At 46.2% G+C, this 17,563-nt stretch overlaps 1 protein-coding gene across 3 annotated transcripts in view; it reads left to right on the top strand.

Annotated features, from left to right (window-relative positions):
- Window positions 1-17,563, top strand: part of LOC120059337 (extracellular sulfatase Sulf-2-like) — a 185,129-nt gene that overhangs the window by 141,646 nt on the left and 25,920 nt on the right. For all 3 annotated transcript variants that reach the window (XM_039008320.1, XM_039008318.1, XM_039008319.1), the window contains exons 3-6: window positions 3,212-3,453; window positions 8,962-9,201; window positions 12,380-12,531; window positions 13,540-13,709. In XM_039008320.1, the coding sequence (XP_038864248.1) occupies window positions 3,282-3,453; window positions 8,962-9,201; window positions 12,380-12,531; window positions 13,540-13,709 (734 nt within the window). In that variant the 5' untranslated portion in view covers window positions 3,212-3,281. The remainder of the gene's footprint in view (window positions 1-3,211; window positions 3,454-8,961; window positions 9,202-12,379; window positions 12,532-13,539; window positions 13,710-17,563) is intronic.

Raw genomic sequence — 17,563 nt, 5'->3', positions numbered from 1 at the left:
GGCTGTACAGGCTCTCTGTACCCCAGAGAGAAATCTGCAGGAGGACTGCTGGAGCCCACAGTGTAGCTGGCTGAGGGGGAGAGAGTGAGGCTGTGTTTGGGGGGGGGGGGGGGGGGGGGGTTTGGGGTGAGGGAAGAGGCCGAAGCCCCTCCAGTGGTGAAGAACATTGTAGCCGTCAGTCCGTCCTTTCTGCCCCAGCGAAGAGATGTGCTACTGGGAGAGGATGCCGGACTCCCCTTACCCCTCTGTCTCTGTCTCTGTCTCTGTCTCTGTCTCTGTCTCTGTCTCTGTCTCTGTCTCTGTCTCTATCTCTGTCTCTGTCTCTGTCTCTGTCTCTGTCTCTGTCTCTGTCTCTGTCTCTGTCTCCGTCTCTGTCTCTGTCTCTGTCTCTCTCCCTGTCTGTCTGTCTCTGTCTCTGGATCCGCCAACATCATGACTCTATCTCAGAGACCTGTGTGATGCCGTGTGCATCACAAATACAATACGAAGCACTCAAATCTCTCGTTTGTCTCTGGTGGTCCCTTTGTCTGATGTTACTCTGTTACTCAATACTGAACTTACACACAATCATTTTGGGGAATGTTATTATGTTGCTTAGCATGCAGTGTTTCATAGTGAAATATGTGTTAATAGGTACAGTATGCAGTATATTGAAAGTCGGAGATCGGAACGGAAGCACAGGTGTCATAGTAGATACCAGATCTTTGTGATAGTGATAAAATGTCCGAGAGCCCCTTTTCAGTTTCAAATCTACTCTGGATGTTTGGGCACTGAGGGTAATCTACTGGAGATGATTTTGTCTCCTGACATCGTGTGCTCAGTGAATACATTTATTCTCCACTTTCTACGTGGTGATTTTTGTTTTTCTGTCCATTCATATGTAGCCCGCTCATTCACACCATGGTCTGGGAGGCTTGCTCACCATGTTCAACAAATTACTCATGAAAGCTGATGATTTTACACAGATAAAGGCAAAAAAAAGAGCTCTTCATTGTATCAGTATCAGAGAATAAATAATAGCTATTAGAAATGTTGATATTATCTCAGAATAACATGACATATGTCTGGTGATATAACAGCGGACAGGATTAGTGCAGACGGATTTCTATTTGTCCCGTACACATACAATATGACATGGCAAGAATACAAATGGAATATCTCATACATGGGGTGTGTGTGTGTGTATGTTTTGTGTATGTATGTGTGTGTGTGTGTGTGTGTGTGTGTGTGTGTGTGTGTGTGTGTGTGTGTGTGTGTGTGTGTGTGTGTGTGTGTGTGTGTGTGTGTGTGTGTGTGTGTGTGTGTGTGTGTGTGTGTGTGTGTGTGTGTGCGTGTGCGACACAAGGCGGGGGGTGCGTGTAATCTCAGTATACTCTGTGTGAATAGTGTGGTTGTGAGGGTTTTTCCACCGCCGCAAGCTGTGTGTCTTTTGTGAAAGTGTGTGTGTGTGTGTGTGTGTGTGTGTGTGTGTGTGTGTGTGTGTGTGTGTGTGTGTGTGTGTGTGTGCCATATCTGGCTGCTGTTTTTGTCCTTTATTCCTCACTGTGTCTTTTGTAATGGTTCTCTACAGGGTGCGCCCTGCGCTCTATGCAGATTACCCAGAAATCAAAGAGCAGGAAGGGGGCTTCGCTACTTAAGACTGTTGTACAAAAACAAGAGTTAAGTAAATGACATCCTTTGCAATTGAAAGTAGGGATTTAAATGAATTGACAGAAGTGAGAGAACAGCTATAGTCCATTGTGGTGTTCAAAATAATTAAAAACACTCAAAACCGAATTATCCTTTAAAACCAGACCAATTATCCAAATAATCAGATTATTTTGAGGCTTGCACCCTCATATTGTGAATTCATTAAATCATTTGGGCAATACATCCTAGATTAAATCCAATTTATTTTTGATATATTCCATTTAATTGCTCAAAGTTACTGCTTCATAATTCTTACGTCTTGTTATCATCTTTTTTAATGTGGAGGTATTTCTCTGATTTGAATCTTCATGAAAATACATTTGGAAAAGTAATGTTCAGCTGTGAATGTGACTGTTGATGTGGAGGTAGAGATGTGTGTGTGTGTGTGAGAGCCTGCTCTACTAGGATATTTCCATGAGAAGGCTGGTAATTAAAACACTGTAACAGTGTGACTAATCTGTTCCCTCTCCAGTCACTTCTGTGAGGCAGAATGGTTCAGAGTTACGACCTGATTAGAATACTGTACAGATTACCAATAGCTAAGTTTAAATGGTTTGGCACTGTATGCTTTAAATTCATGATCTCAATTAGGTAGGAGGCAAATGTTTGTTTATTTGGATGTCAAATGTCAAAATGTATGGTAGCTGTTTGGAGTATAACTCTCATCATAGAAGAGCTCGTATTGAGAGCCTTGTCTGTTCAGTATTGAGACGGATGCTGTGGGAGAATGAGGAGTAGAGAGAGAAAAAGATGTCTCTACATTTCATTATGATTCTGTAGCCTGTTCTGTTCTCCATGTGAGGTGTGAGTGGACACTGCTGCTGCTGGTGTAGCGCCTCCTTCCCCATGCGGGGGTGTGTTCTGGGATCAATCTAATGGATCCAACATTCACACACACAGAGACACACACACACACACACACACACACACACACACACACACACACACACACACACAAAGACACACATGGAGACACACACACACAGAACCCAGGGACCACGCCCCCAGAGGGCACTCATTACTGCTCCGGTGGAAACCAGGGTTGCCGTGGTGACACGCTGAGGGGCAGATGGCGGCAGTCTCCAGGCAGGTCTCCCTAGCGGCCCTTCAATACTTTACACTGAACTAGTACACCAGCCCGGCTCCCATTGGTGCAGCGATGCTCCTTTAGGGCTGTGGTCCTTTGCGGTTGTCGAGAGCTTACAGCTTCCTCTCTACTGTCTGATGAACATAAACAGTCTCAAGTGCGACTGAGAAACTGAAGCAAAAAGGTTCTCTCTTTCAATGTGTTATCCAATGGACTAGTGTTATTTGGGTTTTCATGTGATCATCTATCTGTAGAAAATGTTTCCTGTGTTCCATTAGTCTGACCTTTGCTCTTGTGTCTCCAGGAGTGTTTTCACTCCTAATGGGTCTTCCATTGAACTAGCGTAATTTGCCTTTAGGTGTGATCACCTGCATCTCTAGTGAACTGTACCTGTGTTCCTGTAGTCTAACCTATGTCCTCCTGTTGTGTCTCCAGGAGCTGTCCTAGCAGCGGCTGTAGCAGAGTGATCCAGTAGCAGTAGCAGGGTTAGAGGTCAGAGGTCACCATGGCGGGGCGGGGGACCCGTTACCTCCTCCTGCTTCTGGGGGTCGTGTCTCTGGCCCAGGCCTCCATCTTTCTGTCCAGCCAGCGCCTCAAGGCCCGCTTCCAGAGGGACCGCCGCAACATCAGGCCCAACATCATCCTCATTCTCACTGATGACCAGGACATGGAGCTAGGTGAGTCTGGCTTCACATACGGCTCTCCAACCCTGTTCCCGGGGGGGCTATCATCCTGTACGTTTTCGCTCCAACACTAATCTAGCACACCTGATTCTAATAATTAGCTGGTTGATAAGATGAATCAGGTTAGTTACAACGGTAGTCGGAGCGAAAACCTACATGAGGGTAGCTCTCCAGAAACAGGAGAGGCCTGCTTTACATCCATCCTATCCTCCTCTCTCTATACAGTAGAGGTCGTCTGGTATTTCAACATTGTGATCATAAGGCATCTACTATCTGACCACATGGACACCAATCAACCATGGAGACTAAAATACATCATAAACAAATCCAACCTTCCTCCAGGCCTACTCCGCTCATTGTAAAGGCTGTCTCGTTGTAATGGCTGTCTCGTTGTAATGGCTGTCTCGTTGTAATGGCTGTCTCGTTGTAATGGCTGTCCCGATGTAATGGCTGTCTCGTTGTAATGGCTGTCTCGTTGTAATGGCTGTCCCGATGTAATGGCTGTCTCGTTGTAATGGCTGTCTCGTTGTAATGGCTGTCTCGTTGTAATGGCTGTCTCATTGTAATGGCTGTCTCGTTGTAATGGCTGTCTCGTTGTAATGGCTGTCTCGTTGTAATGGCTGTCTCGTTGTAATGGCTGTCTCGTTGTAATGGCTGTCTCGTTGTAATGGCTGTCTCGTTGTAATGGCTGTCTCGTTGTAATGGCTGTCTCATTGTAATGGCTGTCTCGTTGTAATGGCTGTCTCATTGTAATGACTGTTGTTTATAGCTACCCATTTTAATTGACCACAGGAAGAGAGGCCACACTGCTGGACGGTTGTGAGTAACAAACAAAATCAGACGATTAGCAGACCGTCTGTGAGACAGAACCTCCTTGCCCATCCTAACCCATGTCAGACACACAAGTCTTTGTGTTACTGGGATATAGTAAGACATAGTCAGACACACAGATCTCAATGAAAGGGGAAAGAGAGTGCTGCTGAGCTTGACTCCAGCTCTGTCTCTTTCTTTCTCTGTCACGCTCATCTTTCTAGATTCTCTCAGACAGACAGAGAAATTGTCAGTCCCTTACGCAGCTGTTATTATCAAAGGAAATCCAGACACCGTGTGACGACCTCTCATTGAGAAGGAACCCTTTGGCACGTCAGCAACCATTATACCCACAATGCATCACTTCCCGTACGCCGAGGGCTCGGCACACACACCCAACACTCCTCTCTCTGTCTCTATGTCTGCTGTGTTCAGTGGTGGGCTGGCATCGGGACAGGAAGATGGTGGTAGGAGAGAGAGGGGTATAAAACACTTTTCCGCCAAAGTCATTTTCACTGCGCTGGGAGAGACGGAGTTACAACGACAAAGCTTCACACCAGCTCACTTCATAACATAGAGGATTTCATCCCCTGAGCCTCACTAGATTAACTGACCGCAACCAGAAAAATTAAAGGAATTTCATTGTTACGGAATGAAAAAGAGACTAATTCCAAATGGAAACCAGTGGGGTTATAGCTCAAATCCTTGGTAATATTTTTCTAAAAAAAATTGAAAAAAACTCTACTCCATACAGGGCAGGCACTTACAGGGCATTCGGAAATTATTCAGACCCCTTGACTTTTTCCACATTTTGTTATGTTACAGCCTTTTCCTAAAATGTGTTAAAAACACGTTTTCCTCATCAATCTACACACAATACCCCATAATGACAAAGCAAAAACTGTTTTTTATAAATGTTTGCAAATCTATAAAAATAATAATAACTGAAATATCACATTTACATAAGTATTCAGACCCTTTATTCAGTACAATGTTGAAGCACCTTTGGCAGTGATTACAGCCTTGAGTCTTCTTGGGTATGACGCTACAAGCTTGGCACACCTGTATTTGCGGTGTTTCTCCCATTCTTCTCTGTAGATCCTCTCAAGCTCTGTCAGGTTGGATGGGGAGCGTCGCTGCACAGCTATTTTCAGGTCTCTCCAGAGATGTTCGATCGGGTTCAAGTCTGGGATCTGGCTGGGTCACTCAAGAACATTCAGAGACTTGTCCCGAAGCCACTCCTGCGCTGTCTTGGCTGTGTGCTTAGGGTCGTTGTCCTGTTGGAAGGTAAACCTTCGCCCCAGTCTGAGCGGTTGGGAGCAGGTTTTCATCAAGGATCTCAATATACTTTGCTCCATTCATCTTTCCCTCGATTCTGACTAGTCTCCCAGTCCCTGCGGCTGAAAAACATCCCCACAGCATGATGCTGCCACCACCAGCCTTCAACGTAGGGATGGCGCCAGGTTTCCTCCAGACGTGACGCTTGGCATTCAGGCCAAAGAGTTCAATCTTGGTTTCATCAAACCATTGCATCTTGTTTCTCATGGTCTGAGAGTCTTTCGGTGCTTTTTGGCAAACTACAAAGTGGGCTGTCATGTGCCTTTTACTGAGGAGTGGCTTCCGTCTGGCCACTCTACCATGAATACCTGATTGGTGGAGTGCTGCTGAGTTGGTTGTCATTCTGGAAGGTTCTCCCATCTCCACAGAGGAACTCTGGAACTCTGTCAGAGTGACCATCAGGTTCTTGGTCACCTCCCTGACCAAGGCCCTTCTCCCCCGATTGCTCAGTTTGGCCGGGCGGCCAGCTCTAGGAAGATTCTTGGTGGTTCCAAACATGTTCCATTTAAGAATGATGGAGGCCACTGTGTTCTTGGGGACCTTCAATGCAGAAATATTTTGGTACCCTTCCCCAGATCTGTGCTTCGACACAATCCTCTCTTGGAGCTCTACGGACAATTCCTTCAACCTCGTGCCTTAGTTTTTGCTCTGACCTGCACTGTCAACTGTGGTACCTTATAGACAGGTGTGTGCCTTTCCAAATCATGTTCAATCAATTGAATTTACCACAGGTGGACTCCAATCAAGTTGTAGAAACATCTCAAGGATGATCAATGGAAACAGGATGCACCTGAGCTCAATTTCAAGTCTCATATCAAAGGGTCTGAATACTTATGTAAATAAGGTATTTCTGTTTTGTATTTTTTACAAATTTGCAAACATTTCTAAAAACCTGTTTTTGCTTTGTCATTATGGGGTATTGTGTGTAGATTGATGAGGAAAAAATATTATTTAATACATTTTATTATAAGGAAATAACGTAACAATATGTGGAAAAAGTCAAGGGTTCTGAATACTTTCCGAATGCACTGTATATCCCGTTATGTCATCACCTGAAATGACAGCCAGACCATGGAGATACCACCACTGCTCTCTGCCAATGACCCTCTCTGCTCTAGGCTACGCGGCGCTAAATGGTTGAATATGCAGGCTTTCTACTGGGCAGCTAACTCTGCATCAGAGTCCTGGACTTGGAGAGCATGTGGCTCTACCGTGATGTAATGACTCGCAGGTGGATACTTGTCCGACAACGGGTCCCTCTTCAGAGCACTCCATTTATGAGGCAGCTGTTCCCTAAACACTAACCACTCTCCACTCTCCAGCTCTCTCCACACTGCATCATAGTTCCCTCGAGTGCCTGAAAATGGACACGTCCCGTTCCACCCAGATTGAGGAAAAAGCTTTAGTTATAGTAGTTACCGCTCTCCCTCCTCTGTTTCGTTCAGTCTCCCCTCCCTTTTCCTTTCACGTTGTTGCAGTGTGAAAGGCAGCCTATCTCACATGAATGCAGTTCAATCAGCTGTATCCATCTTCTCATTGTGGCTCCCATTCATTTGGCACAGAGATATGACTGACGCAGCTCAATAGCCATGGAGAGGCAGAGATGAAAGCAGATTGAAGAACACCTTGTCAAAGTCATTTTCAAATCAATTTACAATTACATTAAGCCTGTGGAAAAAGAGAGGATCTTCCTGAAAGAAAATGGCCCCTGAAGACTCCAGATTTTTGGGATAATTAACTATTGTACTGCCTCATTTATGCGGCTCTCCAATGGGTCCAATGGTCGATCAATATATTGCTTTTTTCAAATGTACAAGCTTATGTAGCGTTTCACAAAATACTGTTTGGAATGAAACTCCCACAGCACTGTTATCTGGGAAAAATCTCCCATGTTAAAGAGAACTTTCCCCTCCCTGTCTGAACTTCTGTAGCACACCATGTTGACATTTCTCTGAATGGCCAGCCCTGTGTTTTAACCTTTGTCTGGTTGTTAAAGGCCTGGTGATTGTCTGTGAAAAGGTCAAGTAGCTCAGGACTTCCGCTGTCTGTACACTTCACCCTGCCCTTCCTGGCCCCTCCTCTCTCTATATGTGAGGGGTTGTGTGTGTGTGTGTGTGTGTGTGTGTGTGTGTGTGTGTGTGTGTGTGTGTGTGTGTGTGTGTGTGTGTGTGTGTGTGTGCGTGTGCGTGCGCGTGCGCGTGCGCGTGCGCGTGCGCGTGCGTGCATGTGTGTGTGTGTGTCTGTTCCTGAACCTTTGACTGGATTGGCTGTACACATTACCTACAGAACCCATAAAACTCAGCCACATATGGAGGACTCATTCATACAATAGGTCTAAATAGGAAGATAATCATTTCATTACTGTTCATTCAGAAAAGCCAGGATGAATTTTCAAAAGAGGTCAGCTGACTCCCTGCCAAACTCACAGGTCAATCCTTACTGGGATCCTATTGCTCTCAGCAACTCCTCTCTGACAGCCAGACAGCCCCCCATCCATCCCATGTTAGTGAAGCCAGCCAGACCCCATCCATCCCCTGTTAGTGAAGCCAGCCAGACCCCATCCATCCCCTGTTAGTGAAGCCTCTCCTGCCTCTCCTCTTCTCTTCTCTCCTCTCCTCTACTGCCTCTCCTCTTCTCTCCTGCCTCTCCTCTTCTCTCCTGCCTCTCCTCTTCTCTCCTGCCTCTCCTCTTCTCTCCTGCCTCTCCTCTTCTCTCCTGCCTCTCCTCTCCTCTTCTGCCTCTCCTCTTCTCTCCTGCCTCTCCTCTTCACTCCTGCCTCTCCTCTTCTCTCCTGCCCCTCCTCTCCTCTACTGCCTCTCCTCTCCTCTCCTGCCTCTCCTCTTCTCTCCTGCCTCTCCTCTACTGCCTCGCCTCTTCTCTCCTGCCTCTCCTCTCCTCTCCTGCCTCTCCTCTCCTCTCCTGCCTCTCCTCTCCTGCCTCTCCTCTCCTGCCTCTCCTCTTCTCTCCTGTCTCTCCTCTCCTGCTTCTCCTGCCTCTCCTCTCCTGCCTCTCCTCTCCTCTCCTGCCTCTCCTCTTCTCTCATGTCTCTCCTCTCCTGCTTCTCCTGCCTCTCCTCTCCTGCCTTTCCTCTGCTCTCCTTTGTGTTGTCTGTTTAATCCTCTTTATCCTCCCAGGAGAGGGACAGACATCGAGGCCCTTCTCCCCATATACCCTCCTCGCTCCTTCCTTCTCACACACGCATAATTAGCAGAACAGATGACATTCTCCCTCTATTGACATGATATTGTTTAGTGGTGCGTGTGGGCTACCTCCTGCTAGTTACATGTCTGCCTGGAACAGAGTGGATCTGACCCGTGTGTGTGTTTCTCTCGCTCCCTCTCTGTACCTCCTCAGGCTCCATGCAGGCTATGAATAAGACCCGACGTATCATGGAGCAGGGCGGGACTCACTTCTCCAACGCCTTTGTGACCACGCCCATGTGCTGTCCTTCGCGCTCCTCCATGCTGACGGGGAAGTACGTTCACAATCACAACACCTACACCAACAACGAAAACTGCTCCTCCCCCTCCTGGCAGGCCCAGCACGAGACTAGGACCTTCGGAGTGTACCTCAACAACACCGGCTACAGGACAGGTCAGTGGTCCGTACAGAGCGACACACACACAGACGTAGTGACAGGCACGCACACACACACACACACACCTGAAGCTACCCAACTCTCTGAAGGCATGTATCTCCTATTCAATTAAGCCAAACACTCATTTAATTGAGAACTCAAATATTTGTCATAATTAGGTTACACATTGCACACCTTCAGTCAGGGCTTGTGAAAGTCATTAGATTGGTTTTCCACTGTCTGGTGTTCTGTTCTCTGCTGATGCTGAGTGTGCTAGCTAGGCAGTAGCCTGAGTGGGGCTGAGAACACTGGGGATGTGCCAAATAGCACCCTATTACCTATAAAGTGCACTACTACCCTATGGGCCCGGGTCAACAGTAGTGCACTATAAAAGGAATAGGGTGCCATTTGGGATGCACCCCGGGCCTCTCTGAGTGGATGGCCATTATCTGTGATGGGCTCCACTGTTTCACCCACACAGACGCTGACATTCTGTGTCTCTGTTCCTATTGCATCAGGTAGACCTACATGGCCCACAGTCATAACAGAGGAAAATACATGTCTGGAGCCAGCTCTGTCATGCTCTTTTTCCTGTCCTCCAGAAATCCCTGGAATTATGGGAAAAGAACACACACAAGCATGCATACACACACACACACATGATCAAGATGGCGCCGACAGAGAGGGTCGCCTCGCTTTTAGTCCTTAGGAGACTTTGCAGTGTTTAGTTTTTTTATGTATCACAAGCATTTCGCTACATTCACAATAACATCTGCTAACCATGTGCATGTGACCAATACAATTTGATTTGATTTGATCCGTTATTGTTTTAATGCGCACACTTGCACTCAATTTCAAAACCCGCATTTGATGATGTGGTTATGTGCTCCTTCCACAAACATTTGAAGTTAAATCTTTGTGACTCATTCCAAAATGAAAGGAGAAGCTCTGCACTACTGTAGCAATGTCGTATTACCACACGCATGCTTTGAAATCCTAATAAGGAATGTAGAAACTCAACAGAGTTACAATCAGTCAAGAAAATGGCACTCGGTGACAACTAGACATGCTGTAGCGTCTGTTCCTAGTAGACTCCCTAGAAAGTCCTCTATGTTCCCACGGACGGAAACAGCAACCCACGTCTGTCTACACCGTGTATCTGTCAAACAGCACCCTGCCTCTCCCCAACATGAGCTTTGTCACAGGCCTCCTGCCTTGTGGCAGCCCATCAGTTCTGTGTTCACGTTGAGCCACTGAAGAACTGTCCCTTCCCCCAGAGGGATGCACTGTGGCTGGGCCAGTAGTGTGTGGTTGGTGGTGCTGCTTACACTGTAACTCTGATCATTTAGAATTAGCTGACTGCTGATTTAGAATCAGGTCCCCCGCTGTGCTGTCCATATAATCCTATTATGATCTAAAAGACTAAACTGATCCTATATCAGCAATCCTAGACTCTTTGCAAAAACAGGCCTGTTAAGAACAAACTGTTTGTGTTTTGAACTATTAGAAACATCTCCATGTGGAGAAACTCTATGTATGTATATACAGTGAGCTCCAAAAATATTGGGACAGTAGTTATGTACTTCAGCACCTTGGATTTGAAATGATACAATGATTGTGAGGTTAAAGTGCAGACTGACAGCTTTCATTTGAGGTATTTTCATCCATATCAGGTGAACCGTTTCGAAATTACAGCACTTTTCGTTCGTAGTCCCCACACTTCTACATTCATGTGGATGCTGCCATGATTATGGATCATCCTGACTGAATCGTGATTAATGAGGAGTGAGAAAGTTAGACTCACAAATATACCCCCGAGACATGCTAACCTCTCACCATTACAATAACAGGGGAGGTTAGCATTTTTGGGGGGGGTATGATATTTGTACGTCTAACTTTCACACTCTCAGAGCGTTCAGAGCGCACAGTAGGGTTGATCTGACCCAACAGCAGTCAAGCACCCAAGCTAACAGGCTAACGTTGGCTAGCTTGCTAGCTACTTCCAGACACAAATGAGAGAACAGCTCACTCTGACCATTTTACTGGCCCTAACAGAGCTGGTTAGGCTGTTTTTATGTTATCAAGAGCGTTGGTGACTACAACTGTGCTGCTGGCAAGAATTTAATTAATGAAGCTTTTTTGCCAATGTTTACTGACACCGGCCATATTCAACGGGTGTTGAGCGTTCGTAAATTCGTCTGTTATTCTGCTCTCTGGCACACTCAGATGAGAGTGCTCTGGAATCGGAGCAGGTAACCAGGGAGAATTTACCAGCTACGTCTATCGACAGTTGTCGCAGTGACATCATGGACATTCTATTGAAATGGTTACTTGCATAGTGGAGAGCAACACTTATGCAGTTGTACTATGTGATATCTTTCATAAAAGCCCCGTTAGAAAGGATTACCTACACATACTGACCAGCATGTTATAGACAGAAGAGTGCAACAGAACAGGGCAGACCAATCTGATGTCCAGCCCACTCATTATCTCATCCAATCATGGCTAGCGGGAAGGTTGCTGGCTTTTTCTGTGACTAAACCAACTGTGCTCGTCATTTAACAATTGTGTTCATATTTACAGGTGGCATACAAGTTTGTTATTAAGACACATGAAGGTTCACATGTTCCATAAGGGATTTCTGCCCAAAAACTAATTTTGATTTTTTTTTCAAGTTCTCCTGTGAAGTAGTGATGCATGACATACACCTAGTTTCCTGAAACGAGTCACAATTGTTGTTACTAAGTATTGTTTGTTTCTTGAAAACAAGATGGTGCATCTCAAGAGATTTCATCCTGCAAAATGTCAAATAAATAATGTAGTATTCTCCCTCAGCTACTTCCTGGTAATCCACCTGGAGGGGAGCAGATCAGTCTTGTCTCTGACATTTATCCATTCCAAATTCCGCAGAAGCAGCAGTAGCAGCACTTGGACAGCCAGAGCTTTTTACTTCCCATGCTTATGCTTTCATCGATCCGTCTGTTGGTTTGTTAGTGCACCCCCAACAGCTGAATCATGAGTATTGACGTACGTGTCAGTGACATTTCAGCCTCCACCGCCCAATCCCTCCTTCCTCCATCCATCCTTTCACAAGAAAAGCAAATGATGAAGTGTGCAGATGAAACCAATTAGATTGGATGTAACTAAGTGAATTGAATTGGCTTTTCTGCCTTTGTCCTGTGGCCCACCATGCAGGCTTCTTTGGGAAGTACCTGAATGAGTACAACGGTTCCTATATTCCTCCTGGATGGAGGGAGTGGGTGGGGCTGGTCAAGAACTCCCGCTTCTACAACTACACCCTGTGCAGGAACGGAGTCAGAGAGAAACACGGCTGCGAGTATCCTAAGGTCTGTATAATATCTGTGTGTGTGTGTGTGTGTGTGTTACTTCTCTGGTGCTGTGCTCTGCCTATGGCTGTGTGCACGATATAGTCTAGGGTTCAGATCTTACATCAGCCATCAACTATGACCCACTCTTCATTTCCCTACATTTACCCACTGTATCTTCTCTCAACATGTTTCCCAACGGCATAGAACTTATTTAACTCTCCTGTTTCCCAGCACCACCCCATAGCCTGTCCAGCACAACACCTGGCCCCAGTTTAGTTCTAGTGGTGCCTGCCAACTCTTTCCAGGAATGGGTTCCTCCCACAGTAGAGAGGGAGGGGAGGAGCAGGAACACTGCCCTGCAGATGTACACAACCTGTCCACTAAAGGCTCTATCTCCATCCCTCACGGCCACTGTCTCAGAGAGGGGGTGAGAGAGTAGGGGCAGGAGTAGTAGAGGAAAAGAGGAGTGAGGAACACTGACTGCATATTCCCCTTGGCTTGTTCTCAGAGAGGGGGTAAGAGAGTAGGGGCAGGAGGAGGAGAGGAAAAGAGGAGTGAGGAACACTGACTGCATATTCCCCTTGGCTTGTTCTCAGAGCACCATCTGGAACCTTCTCCTTGTCATTCCGTTGTCAGGTATTAATAGAGGAAGAGACCTCTCTGAAGAGGCTGTTTACGGCAATAGTATATTAGTTACACATCTGAAGTGTTTGATGAAACATTGTCCTGGAAAGGAAAAGGGAAAGGGGGATACCTAGTCAGTTGTACAACTGAATGCGTTCAACTGAAATGTGTCTTCCGTCTTCCGTTAACAGTGGGTTAACGGAGCAGAACGACAGATTTTTACCTTGTCAGCTCGGGGAATTGATCCAGCAATCTTTCGGTTACTGAGAGAGCTAGCATGTGGTGACTTGCAAGAATCTGTTTAAGAGAGTCCAGCTGATAAACAGACATTTGTGGAAAGTGTATTTACTGATGTCCCCTTTCATTGTGAGGATGTTAAATCAATATTTCATCTTCTTGCAGGACTACTTTACGGATCTCATCACAGAGGACAGCATCAACTACTTCCGTTCCTCTAAGAGGATATACCCACACCGGCCAGTGATGATGGTGATGAGCCACGCTGCCCCACACGGGCCGGAAGACTCCGCACCGCAATACAGCACTGCCTTCCCCAACGCTTCCCAGCACATGTGAGTGTCTGGAACGCACGTGCAAGCATGCACTGATGCACGAACAATGAAGTGGCTTTACTGTGTAAGGAAACAACATCATTCTGACTCAATAACATGAACCTTTTATGCTGTGATGTTTTCATGGAATGGCGGCTTAAATGTGAGGCTATCGAGTATTAAACAAGGTATCTTGCGCCAATAAGTAATGTCGAGAACTATATATGATTCCAAGATAAAGCAGTATTTTCAGTTCTCTCCTTTTCTCCGAATCTTCAAGGGAAAGCAGTTATCGGCTCCAGTGAACAATGTGTCACTTTCCCCCTGTATTCTCTCTCATTCTCTCACTCACTCGCTCTCCCTCTCTCTCTTTCCCTCTCCCCTTCCCTCTTTCCCTCTGAAAAAGAGCGGACTCCGATAGAGATGCCAGTTTAGATATAGGTTCAAATGTCCCGGCGTCGCAGTTTAGAATGGCCAGCAGGAGACAGGGATACAATCCACATTTTATTACCACACACGGCAAACAGGAAGAGGAGACTAGTAGCTGTGGAAGTGGTTTTATGGTCAGTGACGCACTAACACACGGTTGGGGTCAAGATGTGAGTTGAGGTGGAGGACAGGAGTTTATAGAGGTCGTCTCAACCTGCCCTCCTGGAAACCACTAAAGAGCTGAGAGGCAGAGGGCTTTTTGCTGCTCCCAGGTAAAGCCTCTGATTGGCTGACTAGGTCATGTGATTCTGGTTGGACCTAGCAACCGAGTGTTTCAGGAGCAGGGGTGTGAACGTTGGGGGGCAGAGTGTCTGTGAACAATAAAAAGCCCATCCCCCCCAGTACCTCTACTCTCTTCGGGGTAATAACGTTTCTTAAAGTTGTGTCTCTGAGAGAGGGTAAGAGAGGACCCTGAGAAGTACTCATGGGCAACTGTAAGGGTTTTCTACACCCTCCCTCCATCTTTGCACACACCAGTACTCTCATTGCAATCATATCCATCAGGGCTTGTCGGTGCCATTCCCAGCCATGCTGGGTTGTGTGTGTGCGCGCTCGCTCGGTGGGCTCTCTCTCCTGCCTCTGAACAAACACTTGTTCACTTTCTTTAACACTGAAACACAGGCATACAAACAAACACACACGAATGCACACATCAACACACATTGTATCACTGCTCTGTGCTTTAGATGTAGAGGCATCCCATGAGGCACAATCAGCTTGTAGTGGCTGTGATCGCTGTATCGTGTCTAAGGCACCCAGCAGTGCTGCATCTGAACTGGGCACACTGTAGAGAACTGTATCCCACAGCCCTGCCTGGACACAACACTACACTACAACAGCCTGTTGGCATGTGTTGCTGTTGTAATTTGACCCCTGAAAGCCTGTAGCTGGGATGGGAGGCTGCTCTCTCGCCCCTACTCACCTTCTCCCTCACCCCTCAGGTGCACCCTGTCCCTGCTATCTCTCTCTCTCGCTCTCTCTCTGATAATGCCAAACTCTTTCCCCTCATCTCCTCCTCTCACCCTCTGTGGCCTTCCCTCTGTAGCTCTGGGCTGATGGTAAATGAAGGCAGTGATGCACATATCATGTACACTGTCAGAGATGGCACTGGCTGATTTCACTGCCTGTCGGTCCCTGACTGGGCCTGCTGGGAGATTACACTGTGATGGGTGGAGGGTGGAACGGGCTGGGAGAGGAGGGGGAGAAGGGGGGAGGTGATGGCTGATTCCTGCTTCCTGTAGAAAGTCACGTCCACACTGCATGTAGGACAAAACAAACAGGCATGCCCTCCGATACATAACGGATAAACAGTCAGGGGCTTCGTCAGACTAATGTAAGGGAGAGAGAGAGGAATGATGGGAGGGTGGAGAAGAGACTGGAAAAAAGGAAGGGGGAAACAGAGTGAGGTGATGGATAGAAAGAAAGAAACGGGGGGAGAGAGAAGGTGAGCGAAGGGAATGAGGAGAACAATAGGGATATAAGATAAATGGTGATAAAGAGAGAAAGTAAAGAGAAAGATCAATGAGTGTTTGGCAGGTTGTTGTTAGTCCGTGGTCGTGATGAGCAGGGAACAAAAAGCAAGCAGCGGTCCATGTAGCCTGTACAGATCCAAGAATGGATTATTCTTGTCCTAATGGCTTTTAAATGTCCTGACATTCTATTAATCACAGTTTCATAACAAGTACCCCTCTCTCTCTCTCTCCCTCTGATGGTCTTTATAGTCCTGATATAGTCCTGATAGAACCTCTCACTCCAGAGCCTGGTGTTCCTCTCATCTGTCCCCTCTAACAGTGCAAACCCATTAGTTGGAGTGTCAGCTGAGCGCGCTCTAATGCCACTCTTGCTTGCTTAGTGGTGTGTTATTTTATGTGGTGGTGTTTATTTTTTAATTGCCTCAGTACTCTCGCTGTCTCCTCTGTAGAGGGCTTTTATTTTCTCTGTTTCAATCACGCTGACGGCCTGTCCTCCCCTTTACCGCTCTCTGAGGAACTTTTCACTTTTTACAGTGACTATGTTTTGAGTTTGGTCTCTCTCTAACTCACAGGGATTTTTCACACCAACTCTGCTCTCTCCTGTAGCTCCATGTGTTCTGTCCCTGTGGTCCAGACTGTTTGCTCAACCCTAAGAACCCCTCCAAAGAACCCCTCCTTGTCTTTCATGAATTCATCAGAACACCCTTGGCCTCCCTATAGTTACCCCAATAATCCACCATGTCAAATTCCTCTGTGCCCCTGTGCAGTTTACCCTGCTTAGCTACAAAGCTAGCATCATTTTCCTCCAAGTAATTACCTCCCTGCACCATGGAAACCTCCTCTTAACCACTCCCCCTCACTTCCTCCCCCCATCAAAGACCTTTTTGCCCCCTAAGTAGTCAAATCAAATCCCCCTTTTATTTGCACCCCCTCCACTCACCTTCCCCTGTAGCTTCACCCCTGCTTTCATCAAGCCATGGCGTCACAAGCCCTCTATGCCCCCTATCGCCTCCAATCTCCAACCATGAAATTCCTCACTTTTCCATCTTCTGTACAATTCCGACTTCCACTCGGTTATTGGAAGTTGTTCTGTGTGGGAGAGAGGAAAAACGGTTGATTGCCTTTGAGACCCAGTGGTGATTGTCCCTGACCCCAACAATCAGATTTTTTTCTCCCCTTTAAAGTGGAGATAGCTTAGTGGTTCAGAAGCAGCTGGGAGTCTTAGACGTGAGAGAGACCTGCGAGAATTGAACGGATTACACATTGTCCAATAAAGTGGAGACCCTGCATGGTGAAGGAGAGAGAGAAAAGGAGAGAGTGGAAGGGAGGGAAATCTAGAGTTTAGAGAGGACATTTTACTCTAAACCAGAGATAAACAAATGCAGCTGATCCATTATAACTGTGTTGCACAGCTTGCCCACACTCACAGCTGGGTTTTTCCACAAAATAAATGCCTTTTGTGTCCCTTTTATATTTTAAGTAGAAATTGAGCACCAATATTGGATTTTAAAAGCTTATATTAAATGAAGTGCCCTTTAATTAATATAGAACACATGGAGAATTCAAAACATTTGATTTTGAATATTGAAAAGCCTTGCTAAAGTGCTAAAGTTCAGCATTTTGACTGTCCCTCCGTCCACCCTGTGTCACTTCTAGGAAGATTTTAACCCACTTTCTTTTTTCCCCAAACTTTCTCCAAGTTTCACCATCATTGTAAAGCCCTAGTTATTTTGTTGCTTTGACAAAGTCATTTCTGAAGATGATTTATTTAATGTGATTAGTGTTTCATTTAAGTATGTCCCTCATTTTAAGGTCAACCCTGTTACGTGAACTACACTCGCGTTTTAACATGGTAAAAATATTTATTTGAAAAATATTTTCTTTCAAAGGAAACGTTGAACATCTCATAGTCAA

Source organism: Salvelinus namaycush, chromosome 14, assembly GCF_016432855.1.
Source record: "Salvelinus namaycush isolate Seneca chromosome 14, SaNama_1.0, whole genome shotgun sequence".
Lineage (NCBI taxonomy): Eukaryota > Metazoa > Chordata > Actinopteri > Salmoniformes > Salmonidae > Salvelinus > Salvelinus namaycush.
This window is presented reverse-complemented; position numbering and strand designations above follow the sequence as displayed.